Consider the following 16,535-nt stretch of genomic DNA (forward strand, 5'->3'; position numbering starts at 1 on the left):
GGTCGACTACTACGCGTCCAGCCAGGGCGATTTCAGGGCGGCGATGACCAAGCTCGGGAGGATCGGGGTCAAGACGCCAGCCACCGGCGGCGAGATACGCCGGGACTGTCGGTTCCCGAACTAGTTGCTAGTTAATCTTGCCGGCAGTGCTGCCGCGACGCATTGAAACGAATATGAAGCAAATAAATGGAGTCCGTGCGCAAGTTGACAAGTTGCCACATAACATTTTCATTGGTTCATGAGTCTATAAGTTTCGGACGACAATATTTGTTCGACGTAAGTTCGACATAAATAACTAAGTATCAGGAGTATATGATATGCACGATTACTTATAATCTTTATGATCGTTAGTTCATGAAGTCTACGTATTTAAAGAAACTACCTTTGTTACTATCTGTGAGGCTCCTTGGGTACCAAGCGGGGCACCACCTAGCTGAGACATGCCGATCACGTCCTGCGGCCAATCGTCCCATTGGTGGTGCTGTCTGCGAAAGCCCAAGGGGTCGTTGTCGTCCTCGTTTGTAGGGTCCTTTCCAACGCTATGATGTCGTGGTGTATGCACTGCGGAAGTGGCACCTGTCACTGGTCGAGAAGAGCCGGCTGGTGTCCTAAAAGAGCCAGAAGACGTGTCACCCGACCACGCCGGGACTGCCGGTTCCACCCAAGGAGTGTCCATGCAACTCAGCTTCTGAGGTGGCTTCCTGTAGCTCCACTTCACCTTCTGCATAAATAAACGTTAAAGTTAGTGCATTTTCCAAACCGATATACACTAAAAACATTTTCAGAACGGAAAAGTTTATGTTTACCTCCACAAAAGCCTCAAGAACGCCTAGCCACAGCCCTCTAGACTCGTGAAGCCGAAACGCTGCTTCGTTGGACAACCTTGATAATTGTGTCGCCTGGGTACAGAAACGCGGTTGGACAATTTTAGTATACATACTTAATACCAAATGGATAACAAATTATACCATTCGAGTATCTTACCACGTATCTTTAAAGCGGGGCTCTCTGTAGTTGTGTGTCGTCTATAGTGGCAACGTCGTACACATCTTCGATCACATCTTCCTCGTCGTCCTCATCAATCACCTCCTCAGTGTACGGGGGCTTGAGATGTGTCCTCGTAGACCTATGAAGCCACCATAGGTACTCGTCGAAGGTGTGCTGGTCGTGTGGGGGACCCGCATCTACCGGCTGCCGGTCCCTGTTCTGCCACAACTGGATGTACGCGTTGTGTGTCACACGCCAATCCTTTGTCTTGTACCTCTTCCTATGGTCATACCTGCAACAAAACGATTGTTAGTTGTACCATACATACCTTTGAATTGTAGCTTTGTTATTAATCGATAACGCACCCGTGTAATTTTTGGTTGGTGGAGTAAAGCAGTGGTGGGTAGCCTATCATTCTTCCAAACTGCCTACAAACCCTTATAGGGAAGTGAATCTCGACCACGTGAAAGAAAATAAGAGGGACGTTGCAGCGATACTCGTCTGACTCATCCCAAGTGACAAGACTCAGATAGTACTCGAGCTCCGGAGCATCCCAAGGACACCAATGCACCTGAACATTTCGTAATTGAGTTAGGTTGTGATATAGTGTACATCAAACAAGACACATGTATGATAGTAAAGAGAGCGTAACTTGGTGTTGTGTTAGGACATCGAGACCGTCCGTGTACTCCCTGTGCTTGCTCCTCGCATTCCCTCTAACTAACTCTGCTTGCGTCCAGATATATAGAATTATAGGGAGTGTATCCTGTCCATTCCAATGCTGCATTGAACACGATAATGAATTAGCCATTAATAATTTAATCATATGTAACTGTCTCGAAGAATATAGTGAACCGAAGTACTTACCGGTAAACCAGTAGCAAGGGGCCTTCCAATGGGCCATCGTTTTCAACACCAAACCTAGAGTAGGCAGGAGCAACCCTCAAGGTTCGCATACCATGAGGTGCGACGACAGACAACGCATAGCTATCAATACGTCCATACCAGGACTGCGCTGCTCCAGCTGTACACCACTATGTTATCCCATGGCTGGCGTAGTATGTTAAGGAAGATTTAGCTGATGGTGTTGCCCGAGGCGTCTGGAAAGAGGAAAGCACCAAGAAAGTGCCAGAGCCACACTCTAGCGAATCTGTCGATCTGAGCCTCATCAGCCCGTGGGTCCAAGTAATCAAAGCGCTCTATGATCTACGACGGCGAAACACCAGAACTTTTTCTAAAATTCACCAAAGAAAATGAGACCCGATGGCTGCAGGAAAGCAATGCAAGTATTAAATAGGCTTGAATTGCTCACTTATTTTTCTTGGAAACCTCATCGTCCGGTGGAAGAAAGCCAATGAACTGAGCCATCAGCTCCCTCCAGTGATCGTTGTCAACTATACCTGTCACTGGAAGTCCCCCAACCGAAGGCCAAAGATAGCATTCACGTCCTGCATGGTCAAGGTTATCTCGTTGCAAGGTAGGTGGAACATGAGGGTCTCAGGCCTCCACCTGTTATAAGAACAAAACGACTGTTAGTTGCCTCAAATTTGTTATAAGAATGTTATGTACAATAAAGGCACTCGCACCTGTCTATAGCTATTGTAAATAGTGCTGGGTTAAGGGACGGAAGACCGTAGTTGACAATACGGACAAGCTCGAGGAAGCCGGCACGCCGTATGTACGACGCGTAATGCTTGTCCCACTGGTGCGCCCTGGTGTGCGTGCAGGGCCTCAAAGGAGGCAAGGGCACCTCTGCGTTGGTGTCAGTCTAGAAGTTTGCTCGGTGCGACTTATCGTACTCCACCTCAAGAAGGGTGTCGATGCGGGACCCACAGGATACCCCGCAAGGGAGAGAGAAGATCTAGTCCAACTAGGATTCTTCCCATGTAATCTTAGTAGTAGAACTATTAAGTAATCCTACTAGGAAATCTCATTGTAAACTGACTAGGACTCTGGCCTCCTGACTATATAAAGGAGGGCAGGGCTCCTGAGAGAAGAGGACAATGGTACAACACAACATATCACAATCAATCCAACGTAAAGGCTAACGCTGACTGGACGTAAGGTTATTACTCGATCTACGATCGAGGGCCTGAACCAGGATAAATCGACTGTCTCTTGCGTTAACCATCGAGTTCAGCATACGCCGAAGCCCGAACATACTGCCCCGGGTACCCCCGTGGCAGGCTATCGGTGGTGAAACATCGACAGGATGTACTTTTTCTTCAAAAAGCACTCACCACTCAAAAATCCCAAGAAGCGCTATAAGGTTTCACTCCAGAAAGCACTCGGATGACATTTTGTTCCTACTCAACAAGACTTGAAGGAGCAAAGCGAGACTTTCAGAGCTCAACCATGAAGTGCTCGGGGGCTTGTCGATGTGGGACCCATAGGATACCCCGCAAGAGAGAGAAGATCTAGTCCAACTAGGATTCTTCCCATGTAATCTTAGTAGTAGAACTATTAAGTAATCCTACTAGGAAATCTCATTGTAAACCGACTAGGACTCTGGCCTCCTGACTATATAAAGGAGGGCAGGGCTCCAGAGAGAAGAGGACAATGGTACAACACAACATATCACAATCAATCCAACGCAAAGGCTAACGCCGACTGAACGTAAGGTTATTACTCGATCTACGATCGAGGGCCTGAACCAGGATAAATCGACTGTCTCTTGCGTTAACCATCGAGTTCAGCATACGCCGAAGCCCGAACATACTGCCCCGGGTACTCCCGTGGCAGGCTATCGGTGGTGAAACATCGACAGAGTGTACTTTTTCTTCAAAAAGCACTCACCACTCGAAAATCCCAAGAAGCGCTACAAGGTTTCACTCCAGAAAGCACTCGGATGACATTTTGTTCCTACTCAACAAGACTTGAAGGAGCAAAGCGAGACTTTCAGAGCTCAACCATGAAGTGCTCGGGGGCTTGTCGATGTGGGACCCACAGGATACCCTGCAAGAGAGAGAAGATCTAGTCCAACTAGGATTCTTCCCATGTAATCTTAGTAGTAGAACTATTAAGTAATCCTACTAAGAAATCTCATTGTAAACCGACTAGAACTCTGGCCTCCTGACTATATAAAGGAGGGCAGGGCTCCAGAGAGAAGAGGACAATGGTACAACACAACATATCACAATCAATCCAACGCAAAGGCTAACGCCGACTGAACGTAAGGTTATTACTCGATCTACGATCGAGGGCCTGAACCAGGATAAATCGACTGTCTCTTGCGTTAACCATCGAGTTTAGCATACGCCGAAGCCCGAACATACTGCCCCTGGTACCCCCGTGGCAGGCTATCGGTGGTGAAACATCGACAAAGGGGTACAACGGGTGCTGCGTGGGAGGGACCATCCTGTTACAAATTAATAAACAAAGGGTTAGAGTATTCAAATTAACGATATTCAAATTAACATTATGTAGCATTGTGAAATTTGAACTACTTGTTATGTAACAGGAACACAATATGAAAGCACATGTATATATTTAAAGTAATATTAACAGACATATTAAACAACTTTACTAGGAAAATAAGCAACTTCTATGTATGGACCTACTGTGCCACCAATGTTTCTGTGAGAAATATGAGATATCTTGGATAGTCACAATTTTATCTCCTTGGTCACTAAGTTTTACGATTTGTGTATGCTGATAGCAGTACGATATCAATAATGTTGTGCATGATTTTGGAGGTTCTAGTGTTTTCAATATATGCTTGAGTAAAATGATCATTTGGATTAATGTTTCCATATAAGAAAACAAGCATATAACAATTTAAATCATAAAAACTCAACCAACCAAATGTGTCGCTATATATATATCTAGTGCACAAAATCACATAAATAGATTTATATTTCACGTGTCTTTTAATTAGACATTTATTTTCGCTATAATTAATAATACACTGTAAGAACATTAACAATTAAAGTATATAAATAATAATACAATGTAAAATAAATTAACGGCTAAAATATATTTTAAAAGAATTTTTCAATCTAATGGCTAACGATTAATATAAACGGGTAGTGAAGGTACGAGGGTTTTGATTATGAAGAAATAGACACCAAATTTCACCTCAGCGATGGGTTGAACTATAGTGAAGGCGTCCGTGGCGCGGCGGGCAGCCGGCGTGCGTGGCCGGAGGGGGTGACGCGCCTTCATTCGTGGCGCACCGACGTGCGTGGCGCGGCAGGCGCAACGGCGGCAGGCGCTGCGGGCAGCGACAGGCGCGACGGACGGTGGCGCTACGGGCGTAGCTGCGGTCGGCGCGGCGGGCAGGCAGGAGGGAGGGCGGGCGGCTCACAGGCAGGCGGGAGGGGCGGCGGCTCGCAGGCGATATTTACCTGGGCCTGCCGCACCGTGGGCTATGGCGCGTCAGTGCCGCGCCAAAATCGGTGGCGCAGCAGACCCTGCCACGTCACTGGTCAGCGCCCCGGTCGTCGCCACGTCACCCCTCTCGTCGCGCCACCATGCATGGCGCGGCGCAAACGTTTCGTCGCGCCATGGAAATAGGCGAGGCTAAAAATGTTAGTTTAAAAAAAACAATATTAGATTTAAAATTAGTTTAAAAAGGTGTTAAAAAAAATCTCTCTGGGATGCTTGCAGGCGGGTAAAGTGGGGGGTCTCGGGTATGGTCGCGGATGGATAAATGTTTTGCGCGTGCCTTATCCGACACACTGCCATTCGTACGACCAAGGAGGTTTCTATCATTTTTTTTACAAACGCAGAGAGCATTTGGTATTGATCATAGGTAGGGATGAAAACGGTACGGATATTTTCTGACCGTATTCGACACCGAATTTGTTTAGAGAGGTTGAGATCTGTCCGTATCCGAGTCCAAATATCCAACATCAGATACCGTATCCGTATCCGAATACTCAAATCGCATATTTATGATGTCGATATCCAATCATATCCTATCCGACATAGTTGACACTATCCATATTCAAATCCGAATACAGACAGATTTATGAAAACAAATATAATATCGGTGATATCCGTCCGTATCCGATCCGTTTTCATCCCTAATCGTAGGTGTTCAGGGGAGAATGAGTACGGTTATGTGTTACGCCGGATATTCGAATGTTCAGATCCGAAACGAGTTCAGATTCAAAAGGAGGACGTGCAAAACCTTTGCGTACAACATCAACTGATTTCAGCTTCTCCACCGTCCATTCCGCTGGAAAAACCAATCCACCAAAAGGTAATGCAACAAAATCGCGGTGATTTGGACCAAATACCTCGTAGATACAAAGATAAATTTCTTTGTTCTACTACCATGGAACAAAATCAAGAATGGATTCGTCGGAGTACACTCTAAGCTAGAAAGAATTCCGTGCCCATAATTCGCTATCTGGGCCCGGAGAGCTGAGATGACGACAGGTACGACGGCCACCCGCTCATCGTCGTTGACGTCGTCGTCCCTGACCGGCCCATGGGGGACACCTTATGCTTCAGATTCATGTCGCTGCCTCCGCCGTCCGCTGGCCCAGAAAACCCCCGGCCGTACAGCCTGAGGAACCCGAGCGACTGCACGCGCGGCTCCCACAGCGCCATGCTGCCCTCCAGCATGCCGACCACGACCGCCATGCTCGGCCGCAGGTGTGGGTCCTCGTGGAGGCAGCACAGCGCCACCTTCACCACCCTCTCCACTTCCTCGGCAACCACCCGCCCCTGTAGCCGAGGGTCGGCCAGCTCCGCGTAGTGCCCGGCCTCGTGCCCCTCCAGGGCAGCGAGCGGGAAGTAGTCGCTCTTGGCGCCGCGCGACGAGCTGCCCGTTTTCCCGTTCGAGGAATTGGAGCCCTCGCCGCCGCCGTCGCTTACGTGCTCGCTGCGGTTTTTGCGACCGCGCACCAGCTCCAGGAGCACCATTCCGAAGCTGTACACGTCGGTGCGGTCGGTGATGGCGGTGTTGCTGAGCCACTCCGGCGCGAGGTACCCGCGCGTGCCCCTCATCGTCGTGAAGAGGCCGGACTGCTCCGGCGTGAGGAATTTCGCGAGCCCGAAGTCGGCGATCTTCACCTGGCCGCCGTCTGCGAGCAGGATGTTCTCGGGCTTGACGTCGCAGTGGATGATCCTCTGGTCGCAGCCGAAGTGGAGGTACGCCAGGCCCCTCGCCGCCCCGACGGCGACGTCCATCCGCTCCTTCCACTCCAGCAGAGGGCCGGTGGGCCGGAACAGCGACCGGTCGAGGGAGCCGCGGTTCATGTACTCATACACGAGGAGGCGGCGCTGGCCCTGGGTGCAAAAGCCGCGGAGGTGGACGAGGTTGATGTGGTGGATGTTGCCAATGACGGCGATCTCGGTGCAGAACTCGCGCTTGCCCTGCATCCCGACGCCCTCGATCCTCTTCACGGCCACCTCCGAGCCGTCCGGGAGCTCGCCTTTGTACACGGCGCCGAACCCGCCGGCGCCGATCTTGATGCGGAAGCTGTTGGTCATGTCCTCGATCTCGTCGTGCGTGAACCTGGTGGGGAGGCCAGGGATCACGATGTCGTCGTCGTCATCGTCAATATCCCGCACCAGGTGCGCTGAGTCCGACGGCGAGCGCTGCCGCCGGAGCTGCTGATCTCCGGAGCGCGACGAGCGCCCCACTTCCTTACGCCACGCCCTGATCACGGTAGCGCTGACGACGACGATGAGCACAAACGCGACCATTGTTGGGAGGAGGATGGCAATGAGGGTGCTTTCTGAGGACGAATTGCTCGATGGTCTCGATAGCTGCGAGCTCTGGACCTTGATGTAGCCGAGCTTGTCGGAGGCTTTAGTGGAGTCGGCATTCATGAAGGAACCGAGCTGGTGCTGCACCAAGTAGCAGGACAACGCCGAGTTGTCGTAGAAGTAACCGAGGCATGAGCAGTTGCTGGTACACAGAGTCTGGCATGAGGAAACGTTGTCGCCGGACACGGGCGGCGGCGCCAGCTTGTTAGCGAAGTACTCGACGCCATTGCCAAGGCTGAAGTACGAGACCGGCAAGCTGTTATTGCCACCGCCACCAGTGCTGCCGCATGAGGAGACGGACAGCGGGGCGGAGCCGTCAGACGGCGTGCAACCACCGTCGCGCGACGCCGCGAACAAGGGCGGGCACGTGCACCCCTTTGCCGTGCAGAGCCCCAGCGCGCCACAGGAGAGGGGCAGAGCGCATCCATCGCTCGGCGCCACGAACCCGCCATCCATCGGCGAGTTAGATGAGTTCGCCGACGCGAAGCTTTCGATTTGCAGCTTCCCATCATATCCCAGCCTAACAACTCGCAGCTCGGCTGCAGGCAACGAGACCTGGATGACGACCCCGCCGTCCGCCGCGAGCAGGTACAGCCCAGTGCCGTTCACGGCCATGTACACAACGGTGCCGCTTCGGTCCACGGTGGAGCGGGCGTCGTTCGAGAGCCGCCAGTACATGGAGCCCATCCACGTGAGCAGCACATCGGCCGCCGTCACGTTGAGCCGGTAGTCCCCCTCGGAGAAGTCGGAGTCCGAGGCGGCGGACGCCAGGAAAGCCCCCGCGGGAAACCGCTGCGACGACACGATCGAGTCGGTGGGGCGGTCGAAGGACTGCCACAGCGTGGCGTTCCTCGCGTCGAGCAGCGCGAGGTTGCCGTGGTCGTCGAGCCGGAGAGCAGCCACGGGAGTCTCGAACGGCGGCGTGGACCAAATGGTGGTGCCGTTGGGGTCCTCGATGGAGATGCCGTTGGCCGTGAGCTGCAGCGGAGCGGAGCGGTCGGTGATGGGCGCGTCGCGGTTGGCGACCCAGACGCAGGTTTTGGACGGCGCGTGGAGCACGGCGAGGTAGAACCGCTCCAGCTGGTCCCCCGGGTTGTAGACCACGGCGTGGAACGCGCCGCTCGGTGACTCGAGGAACGCGCCGTAGCTGTCTTGGAAGAGCAGGTACGACGCCGTGAAGTCCGGGGTGAGGAGCTCCGTGGCGACCCTGCCGCCGCGCGCCCGGTTCAAGGCGACGCCGAGGAGGAGCAAGACGGCGAGGTGGAGACGCGTCGGCGGCATCGGCGCGCCCGTGGATCGACGCGCTCATGGCATTGGCTTGGGGGACGGGGAGACGTGATGCGTGGGGCGTGGCGGAGGCATGGCGGACCGGGGGAGGTTGTGTTCGGGGCTCGGGAGTTGACTCGAGCGCCATTGGCCGCGCTGGGATCTGGGGGCGCTGCTGGTGCTGGTGCTGGACGGCACAAAAAAATAATGCAACGCGACGACGACTTGCGGCTGGTGCTGGCGTGCCGCGTCGTCGGCGTGCAGGTACACCGTGCATCTGCCGCCGTCTGTTTCGTCTCCGCTGAATAAAATTTGGTCGGGGTGACGGTGCCGCCGGCAACGGGTGAGTTTGAATGTCGTGCGCGAATCGGTGGCAGCGTGTGCAGATAGATTTTCTTATGGTGTTTAAGTTTGGTGTCCTACCAGGAGCCAGCAGCACAGCAATGGAAACAGTCTGATTAGCGGCTAATAAAGAAACAGAGCTGAACTCGTCAGGATTCAGTTCAGGATCGGAAACACTGATCATTCGAAGTTGCCTTTGAGAGAAGGAAGCAGAACAAGATTGAGTTCGTATATTCTGAATCTGACCCTTTTGTGCACTACTGCCATTCAGTAAACCATATGATGCTTGTACTTGAAACTTAGCAAAGAAATCGACTGTCTAATGATTGTCCACTGGAAACGAGGCAAATTAGACACCAGCCGTGTTTGATTTACTCCAGCGTCATCGTATCACTTGTTCTGCTGACAGTTGCAGCACCTTTGATTATGAAACATTATCTGAAGACGTGTGCTGGATCATATCTTTGGGTTAGTGCGTTGTGCTGCTCCACGCGTTTACAGCCTTGCGACGCAGGCGGAACAGCAAATACTTCCGCAGAGCGCTTGCGCGGAGGGAGCCATGTCATCCATGATGCATTCCTGATTCACAGATTCAGTGATTCTTGCTGCCTCTCCTCTCGCCCCAGCCAACCGCCCACGGCCATTTGTTTATGGGGCAACGCTCGATTCCGCGCGCCCACCCCTCCCAGATCTCGCGGAGACGACGACGCGGGAGCTCACATGCCACATGACATCACGCGCCCCCGGGCGGTTCGCAATTGGCCTACTACGTGCAATGCAAGTGGGCGTAAAACTAAACCTGAACTCACTGATTGCTGTGCCTGTTCTTGGTTGATTGCCGGTAAGAAATGGACTGCCTGGCTCGTTCCAAGAGCTTCTCATGTCAGTTCTCTCGAGCCTCAGCTCACTGCTGACGCTGACAGCATTTGTTTGTGGCTTAAGCCCAGAGGTGTTGGGCACTGTCTAGCTCCCTCGTCGGGGACACGGCACGGCGATGCCATTTTGCATCTGAGACTTGTTTTCATTATCCCCTGGCAAACCTGCAATTGTATTTTACAAGCATCTCGATGCATTGTAATTTATACCAACATGCTGTGAGACAATCGGCTTGCTAGATGAGCTGAGCTGCTCATTCCGTCTCCGCGAGGTTAGATGCATGCATCACGCACGAGCTGCAGATGCTGGTGCTGGCACCGGAGCGAGCTGGGCGGTAGCGTGTGCTGGGAGCAGCAACAGCCGGCTTTCGTGCAGCTCGGGCAGGTTCAGTGGCTCAAGTTGGTGGAAGCCATAACCGTCATAATGACTGCTTACCCTTACCCTTATTATACAAGTAGCACAAAACATAATCTAGCTTCTGATTTGACCTTCCCGATCACCAGAGGCTTTACGCTAGCAAGAAAGTCAACTACAACAGAATGTCAGCAAAGCCTAAATCAGAAGTTGCAAAAGGAGGAGTGTTCAGACTTCAGATGCCTGCACGGTTGCACAGGATGAAAAGAAAACATCAAAGCATATCACGAGTTCTCGACCCTGAACCTTAAATATAGTCATCACACAACTTCTAAATCCAGAGACCATGAGGCAATGGCCCTGTAATCCAATGTATGCCTTATGTGAACAGGAGCTGGAGACGGCAGCCCATCTCTGACCCGTTTGGTAGGGCTCCTCTCCGGTAGAGGAGCCCTACCAAACGGTTTAAGTAGGCGAAGCCGTATGGATGTTTTTCGGTAAAAAAAAAAAAGAGAAACAAGAGCCGTTTTGAAGAAGTCAGGCTTCGACTTCTTTGAAGGAGCCCTTCCAAATTAGGCTTTGCCTCCACCCTGCAGGCCTCCACTGTTGTTCACCAAAGAAATGTGAAAACACACGAGACGGAACACACTGGAAACACACATGAGGCCGGATAAGAAGCCAGCTCTTGTTACAGCTCGTTAGGATAACGAGCAAACTCAGTTCGGCTTCTTAATGAAATGAGCTACAACTTAAGCTCGGCTCGGCTCATTAATCTTGCGAGCCAGCTCATCAACAAATGTAAACAATGGGCCGTTCGCTTGGAGGAATTTGAAGAAATTTGTGAGAACACACATGAGCCCCTCGTCGTTGATCCAAAGCCGTGGCTGTGGGCTGTCCCTGTCCTTGCAACCGGGCAATAACGGGCGTGGCGACGCGAAGGCAAGGCCAGCAACAGCACAGTTCCAGCAATGGCAAAAAGGAGCAAAATGACAAAGAAGCAAAAATGACAGCAACAGCACAGTTCCAGCAATGGCAAAAAGGAACATCAAACGACAGCAATGGCAAAAAGTAACATCAAACGAGGTGCACGCTTTAATAAACACCGTAATGTGAAATGTGACTTAGTAAGTATTCCTCGGTACAGGAGGTAAACAAAACCTGCGCTCTAACAGCATTGCTGTCCTACAAATTATTATGCATCAAGCATAAACTTATCCCGGGGCAAAAAAAGATCTATTTCACCTGTTTAATGAGTTCCTCTCATCAAAAGGATGACAGACAAATTTTCCGTTAAGAAAAAAAAAAAGATTCGGGAACTAAGCTCTCGAGTGACTGATAACAATTCCATCCTCCACCAAATATGATCTTAGGGAATACAGAAAAATCAGGCAATGGCTTTTGATTCAGCCTCTGCTGCTGGGACAGCCTCCACTGCTGGGGCAGGTGTAACACCTCCCGTTGTTGGGCTGAAACAGAAACAAAACAAAGCATTAATTCGGAATCTTCCGAAAGAATTTGGACGTTGCAGTGATTATTCCTAAAGCAGTAGAGATACTCACAGTCCAACCATCACTTTGAAAGCATCGTAAATTCCCCACTGAGCACCAGTAAGGGTACCAATCATGACGATACGAAGAGGAAGTCCTCTCGTGAAAAGACCCCAGAGACCAAACTTCTTAACAGCCTGCAAGAATACAACAATATATAACCAATAGCTAGTAAGTACAAGAAGACGATATATGTTTTGATGCAAAAGCTAGAATATATGCTTACATCGCCCACTGTAGCACCCTTGGCATTGTTCAGGAAAGACACGAGGTTGTCAGCCGGGTGAGATACAATAGCACAGAAGACACCAGCAATGTAACCGCCAGCAAAGCTAATACCCAACTGGGTAGTCTTGCTGCACTCGGACTTCGGAACAGGCACAGCATGCTTGTAGATAAGCTCAACGATAGTCTCAAAGGAAGCAAACTTCATCATGGTATCTGCATACATCATACAAAGTGCAACGGGTGAGTACAGCTGATTGTAGCAAAGTTTATTTTCCTGGTTACACAAAATAGAGACACAGTATGACTAAAGCTGCTACTATGGGCAGTCAGGTGGGGCAATGACATTACTGCTATCGATAAAATGGCATGGTACATAAAAAATATGTGCACAGGACTACTTATAAAAACAAGCCTTGACTGAAAATTGGCGAATGGCAATTCTGGATCCAGAAAACGGTATCTAGGAAGCACCTGACTTCAAGGTGGAAAACCTCTACTAGAGAACTACAACGTGGACAGCATTTTTCGTAAGACTTCAAATTTTCAATCAAAATGGTAATTTCAACCATAGTTGCTAGCGATTTCAGCTGAAACTCAGATACAAAACTTAAATAGTACGAAATCTAACCATCCTAGAGCCACATGCTGCATAGCCATTTACGTGCAACAGATTAATACATTTTCGTTCTGTCACAGATTAAAAAAAAGGTACTTTTTTCACAAATCATGTGTCAATGTCCTAGATTTTGTGAGAAAGGTGAACTGAACTACAATTGTTACGGGCAACTATAAAATGAACGTTTGGGATAAACCCTATAAAGTGGATCAATAAAAATATAAGAGTCAATGGCCATCCATAATACAGAATGGATGAGAATTATCATAAAGTTGAAATGCATGATATCTAGGAAAGCATACAAAAAAAAAGTTTGGGTTCACAAGAAGTCAAGACATCAAGTGAGTTGTGCCACGCAAACAAGATTAGTGTTTGAGCATTCAGTTTCAAATGTTCAATGGTTTTGCAACAGTCATTTAATGCAAACGATTAAAAACAAAAAGAAAGCTGTACTAAATAAAGATGATAAGAAATATCTACTTACAAGGAATCTGACGACCCCAGAGAGGAACAATTCCCTTGTAGAGCCTAAAATCATTAAGCAGCGAGAACTGTTAGGACAGATGGACGGAAACCAAGTCTCACAACGATAATTTTTTAGTCAGCCAATTTGCTTACCCAAGAGCACCCTCAGATCGGACAAATTTGGGGAGCCCATCACTCAACCCACGAGCAAATCCAGGTTGTGTCTGCACACGTACCTTCACAGCTTCAAAAGGGCAGAGAGCCACATCAGCAATTACCTCAGCAGATGCGGATCCTGCAAGGTAGATTAGAGTCTTGTACTTCTGGGCATACTCAGGCCCTGCAATGTCCGAGTAATACTTCTTAAAGAACTCATAGAAGCCAAACTTGCAAGCCCCCTGAGCGCTGTAACCAAGCAAGGTAGGCACCCATCCCCTGAAGAAGCCCCTAGCCCCTTGCTCCTTTAACAGGACACCAAATCCAGATGAGATACTCTTGTATTTCGCTGGATCGATCTGAAAAAATAATAAACGTTTTATGTACAAAATCCCTAATTTAAACATGGAATTAATTGCTTACACAACGAATCAGGCAGCTAGTATATATATATACTTCCACCATTTCAAATAGAAGTCATTTTAGCTTTGTCATAAGTTAAACTTGTTTAACAAGTTTATTGAAAAATACATTAACATCTACAATATCAAGTAAAATGCACTATCAAGATATGTTAGTTTGACATTATAGATGTTTGTGTATTTATCAATAAACTTGATAATAAACTTGATCAAAGTTGAAGTAGTTTTACCTAGGACATAGCTAAAACAACTTATAATTGGGATCAGAGGGAGTGCTTTTTAAAACCTAACTATCTAAAATTATCCATTACATTACATAAAATAGAAGAGAAACAACAAGAATATGACCCAAAGGAAAGAATGCAACACAAAGGAGGGAATGGAGACTAGGGGCGGTTGAATGCGACACAAAGGAGGGAATGGAGACTGAGGGCGGTTGGCAAAGCTAGGAAGGCATAGATTCGAGTGGATATCAAGGCCACAAACTAAAGCAAAGGTTAAAAGTAGCAAATAAATTGGCCTCAAATTCAAATGAAAAGTGTTATTTGCATTGCTCCCCCTGCTAAAACATGATAGCATAACATACATGCATAAGTGGCAAATGGTCACAACTTTAATCTCCAAAACACATCAACCTATCAGAGCAAATGTGCCAATTGTCAAAATCAATTAATGGTTCATTTAGTACCAAGCCTGATAGAGCACCCAACCACCAACACAAACGATTGTCAGAGAATTACACACTCATCAGTTTTGTTTGAATCATAAACAAATTGTTCAGTGGATAAACAGGCAGAATTTTATAATGACACATGCCAAAGGATGTGCCCACTACAATCACAATTTGTTCGAGAACTAGCACCTCCTAGCCATCAAGTCAAGTACTGAGCAAATAAAGCATGATAGAGCACTCAGCCACCAACACAAACAATAGTCAGAGAATTACACATTCATCAGTTTTGTTTGAATCATAAACAAATTGTTTCAGTGGGGAAACGGGCAGAATTTTATATTGACAGATGCCGATGGATGTGCCCACAACAATCACAATTTGTTCGAGAACTAGCACCTCCTAGCCATCAATTCCAACACTGAGCAAATAAAGTGCACCTCATGTGGTACCAACAATGAGCACGTCAAGGAAAAAAAATGTTAACAACAGTGAATCACAATTCACAGCTAATCACAGTGATCAAATTCACAGGTCTAGCCATGCATTCACAAACCTACTTGAAGCATTCAGAAGGGGCCCTGCAGTAATAGCGATCCACACAAAAGCTACTCAGCTAGCAAGCAGTACTACATTCCAAACTACTAAATTTGAAAAAGGCATCAAGCACACGTTTGAACAAACGAATATCACAACTGGAAAGGAAAACGAACTACCGATGCTTACAGGAAGTAGAACTACACGCATAGTGACGCAGGATGTGGGAAGTAGAACTACACGCATAGTGACGCAGGATGTGGCTAGATTTATGGCATCCAGATCACTAAGACGAAATCGAGATCGAAAGCCCACGACTACCAAGCTCCACTCCCAACCAACCAAACACCACCAGATCCGCGCGAGGTTTCACCAAAATGGATCCCGTGGAGCACCGGGGCGACAGATCTAGGCTGCTACCCGCTCACCTGCATGTTGCACTTGACGAGGTCGAGCGGCGTGACGGCCATGTGGGTGAGCCCGCAGCTGGCGATTCCTCCGGCGGTGCAGGCGGCGTAGAAGGCCGGCGAGTACATCTCGATCTTCTCGTTGGGCGCCTGGATCGAGAACGGCACGCGGCCTCCTGCTCCAGCCGCGGCAGGCGCCGGGGAGGAGACAGGGAGGCGCGCGGCGGCGCCTGTGGCGGCGAAGGAGCGCGCCGAGGAGGAGTAGAGGAAGCTCGGGAGGAGCGACTCGCGGGAGCGGTCGGAGAGCGCCATCGCCGCCGAGAGATTCGGAAGATTCGTCTCTCTTGTGGGGCTTTTGGGTGCTGGTGCTTTCTGAACGCTCTCGCGGTCGCGTGGGGCGGAGGCGAATAGGGGGGTAGGGGGGGTTCCTGGTAGAGCATCGATCTCTTCGGAGGCTGCGGCGGAACGTGGTTCGCTGACGCTGAGCGTGAGTCCCGCGATCTCGCGGGGCCTGGCCTACGGTTGGTCGCACTTCATTTATGCTAAATAAAGTGTGTTTGACATTTCGTGCACACCATCAGAATAATTTCCCATTTCTTTCAGCAAGCTTTATGAAGAGAACGAATGAGCAATTGGTGCCCCAGAAATGGATGCGTAGAGGATGGAAAGCATGACAAATCTTTGACCCATTTGGTCTGGTCTTTTTCCCATTCGATGCATTTCATCGCTCTATGCCTCAATGTGCACCAAAATGGATGCACTTCGGTTGGCTGGTTCGTATCGTTGCTGCTTCGTGAAGAAGTACTGTTGGTTGATTTGTGTGAAAGAAAAATATTGTTCCGGCTGAAAATTTACGATCGTTTACGACGAGCCACAGTCAAACGAACAGGCTAAGAAAGTGTGACAAATCTTTGACCCGTTTGGCACTACTTCATTCTA

The 16,535-nt window shown here is 49.3% G+C and overlaps 2 protein-coding genes across 2 annotated transcripts; both read right to left on the reverse strand.

The window, feature by feature from the left end:
• Positions 1-6,122: 6,122 nt before the first annotated feature.
• On the reverse strand, positions 6,123-9,070 carry LOC136467809 (G-type lectin S-receptor-like serine/threonine-protein kinase At5g35370). The gene has a single exon (XM_066466596.1). It carries the CDS (start codon positions 8,989-8,991, stop codon positions 6,340-6,342), a length of 2,652 nt encoding a protein of 883 aa, XP_066322693.1. The 5' UTR covers positions 8,992-9,070; the 3' UTR covers positions 6,123-6,339.
• A 2,547-nt stretch (positions 9,071-11,617) lies between these two features.
• LOC136467816 (mitochondrial phosphate carrier protein 3, mitochondrial-like) lies at positions 11,618-16,014 on the reverse strand. The gene is made up of 6 exons (XM_066466607.1): positions 15,618-16,014; positions 13,558-13,919; positions 13,424-13,467; positions 12,322-12,536; positions 12,108-12,232; positions 11,618-12,014 (listed from the first exon to the last, which is right to left on the reverse strand). The coding sequence occupies exons 1-6, from the start codon at positions 15,906-15,908 to the stop codon at positions 11,933-11,935; spliced, it is 1,119 nt and encodes a 372-aa protein (XP_066322704.1). The 5' UTR covers positions 15,909-16,014; the 3' UTR covers positions 11,618-11,932.
• Positions 16,015-16,535: the final 521 nt, after the last annotated feature.

The sequence above is a fragment of the Miscanthus floridulus genome, chromosome 7 (assembly GCF_019320115.1).
Source record: "Miscanthus floridulus cultivar M001 chromosome 7, ASM1932011v1, whole genome shotgun sequence".
Lineage (NCBI taxonomy): Eukaryota > Viridiplantae > Streptophyta > Magnoliopsida > Poales > Poaceae > Miscanthus > Miscanthus floridulus.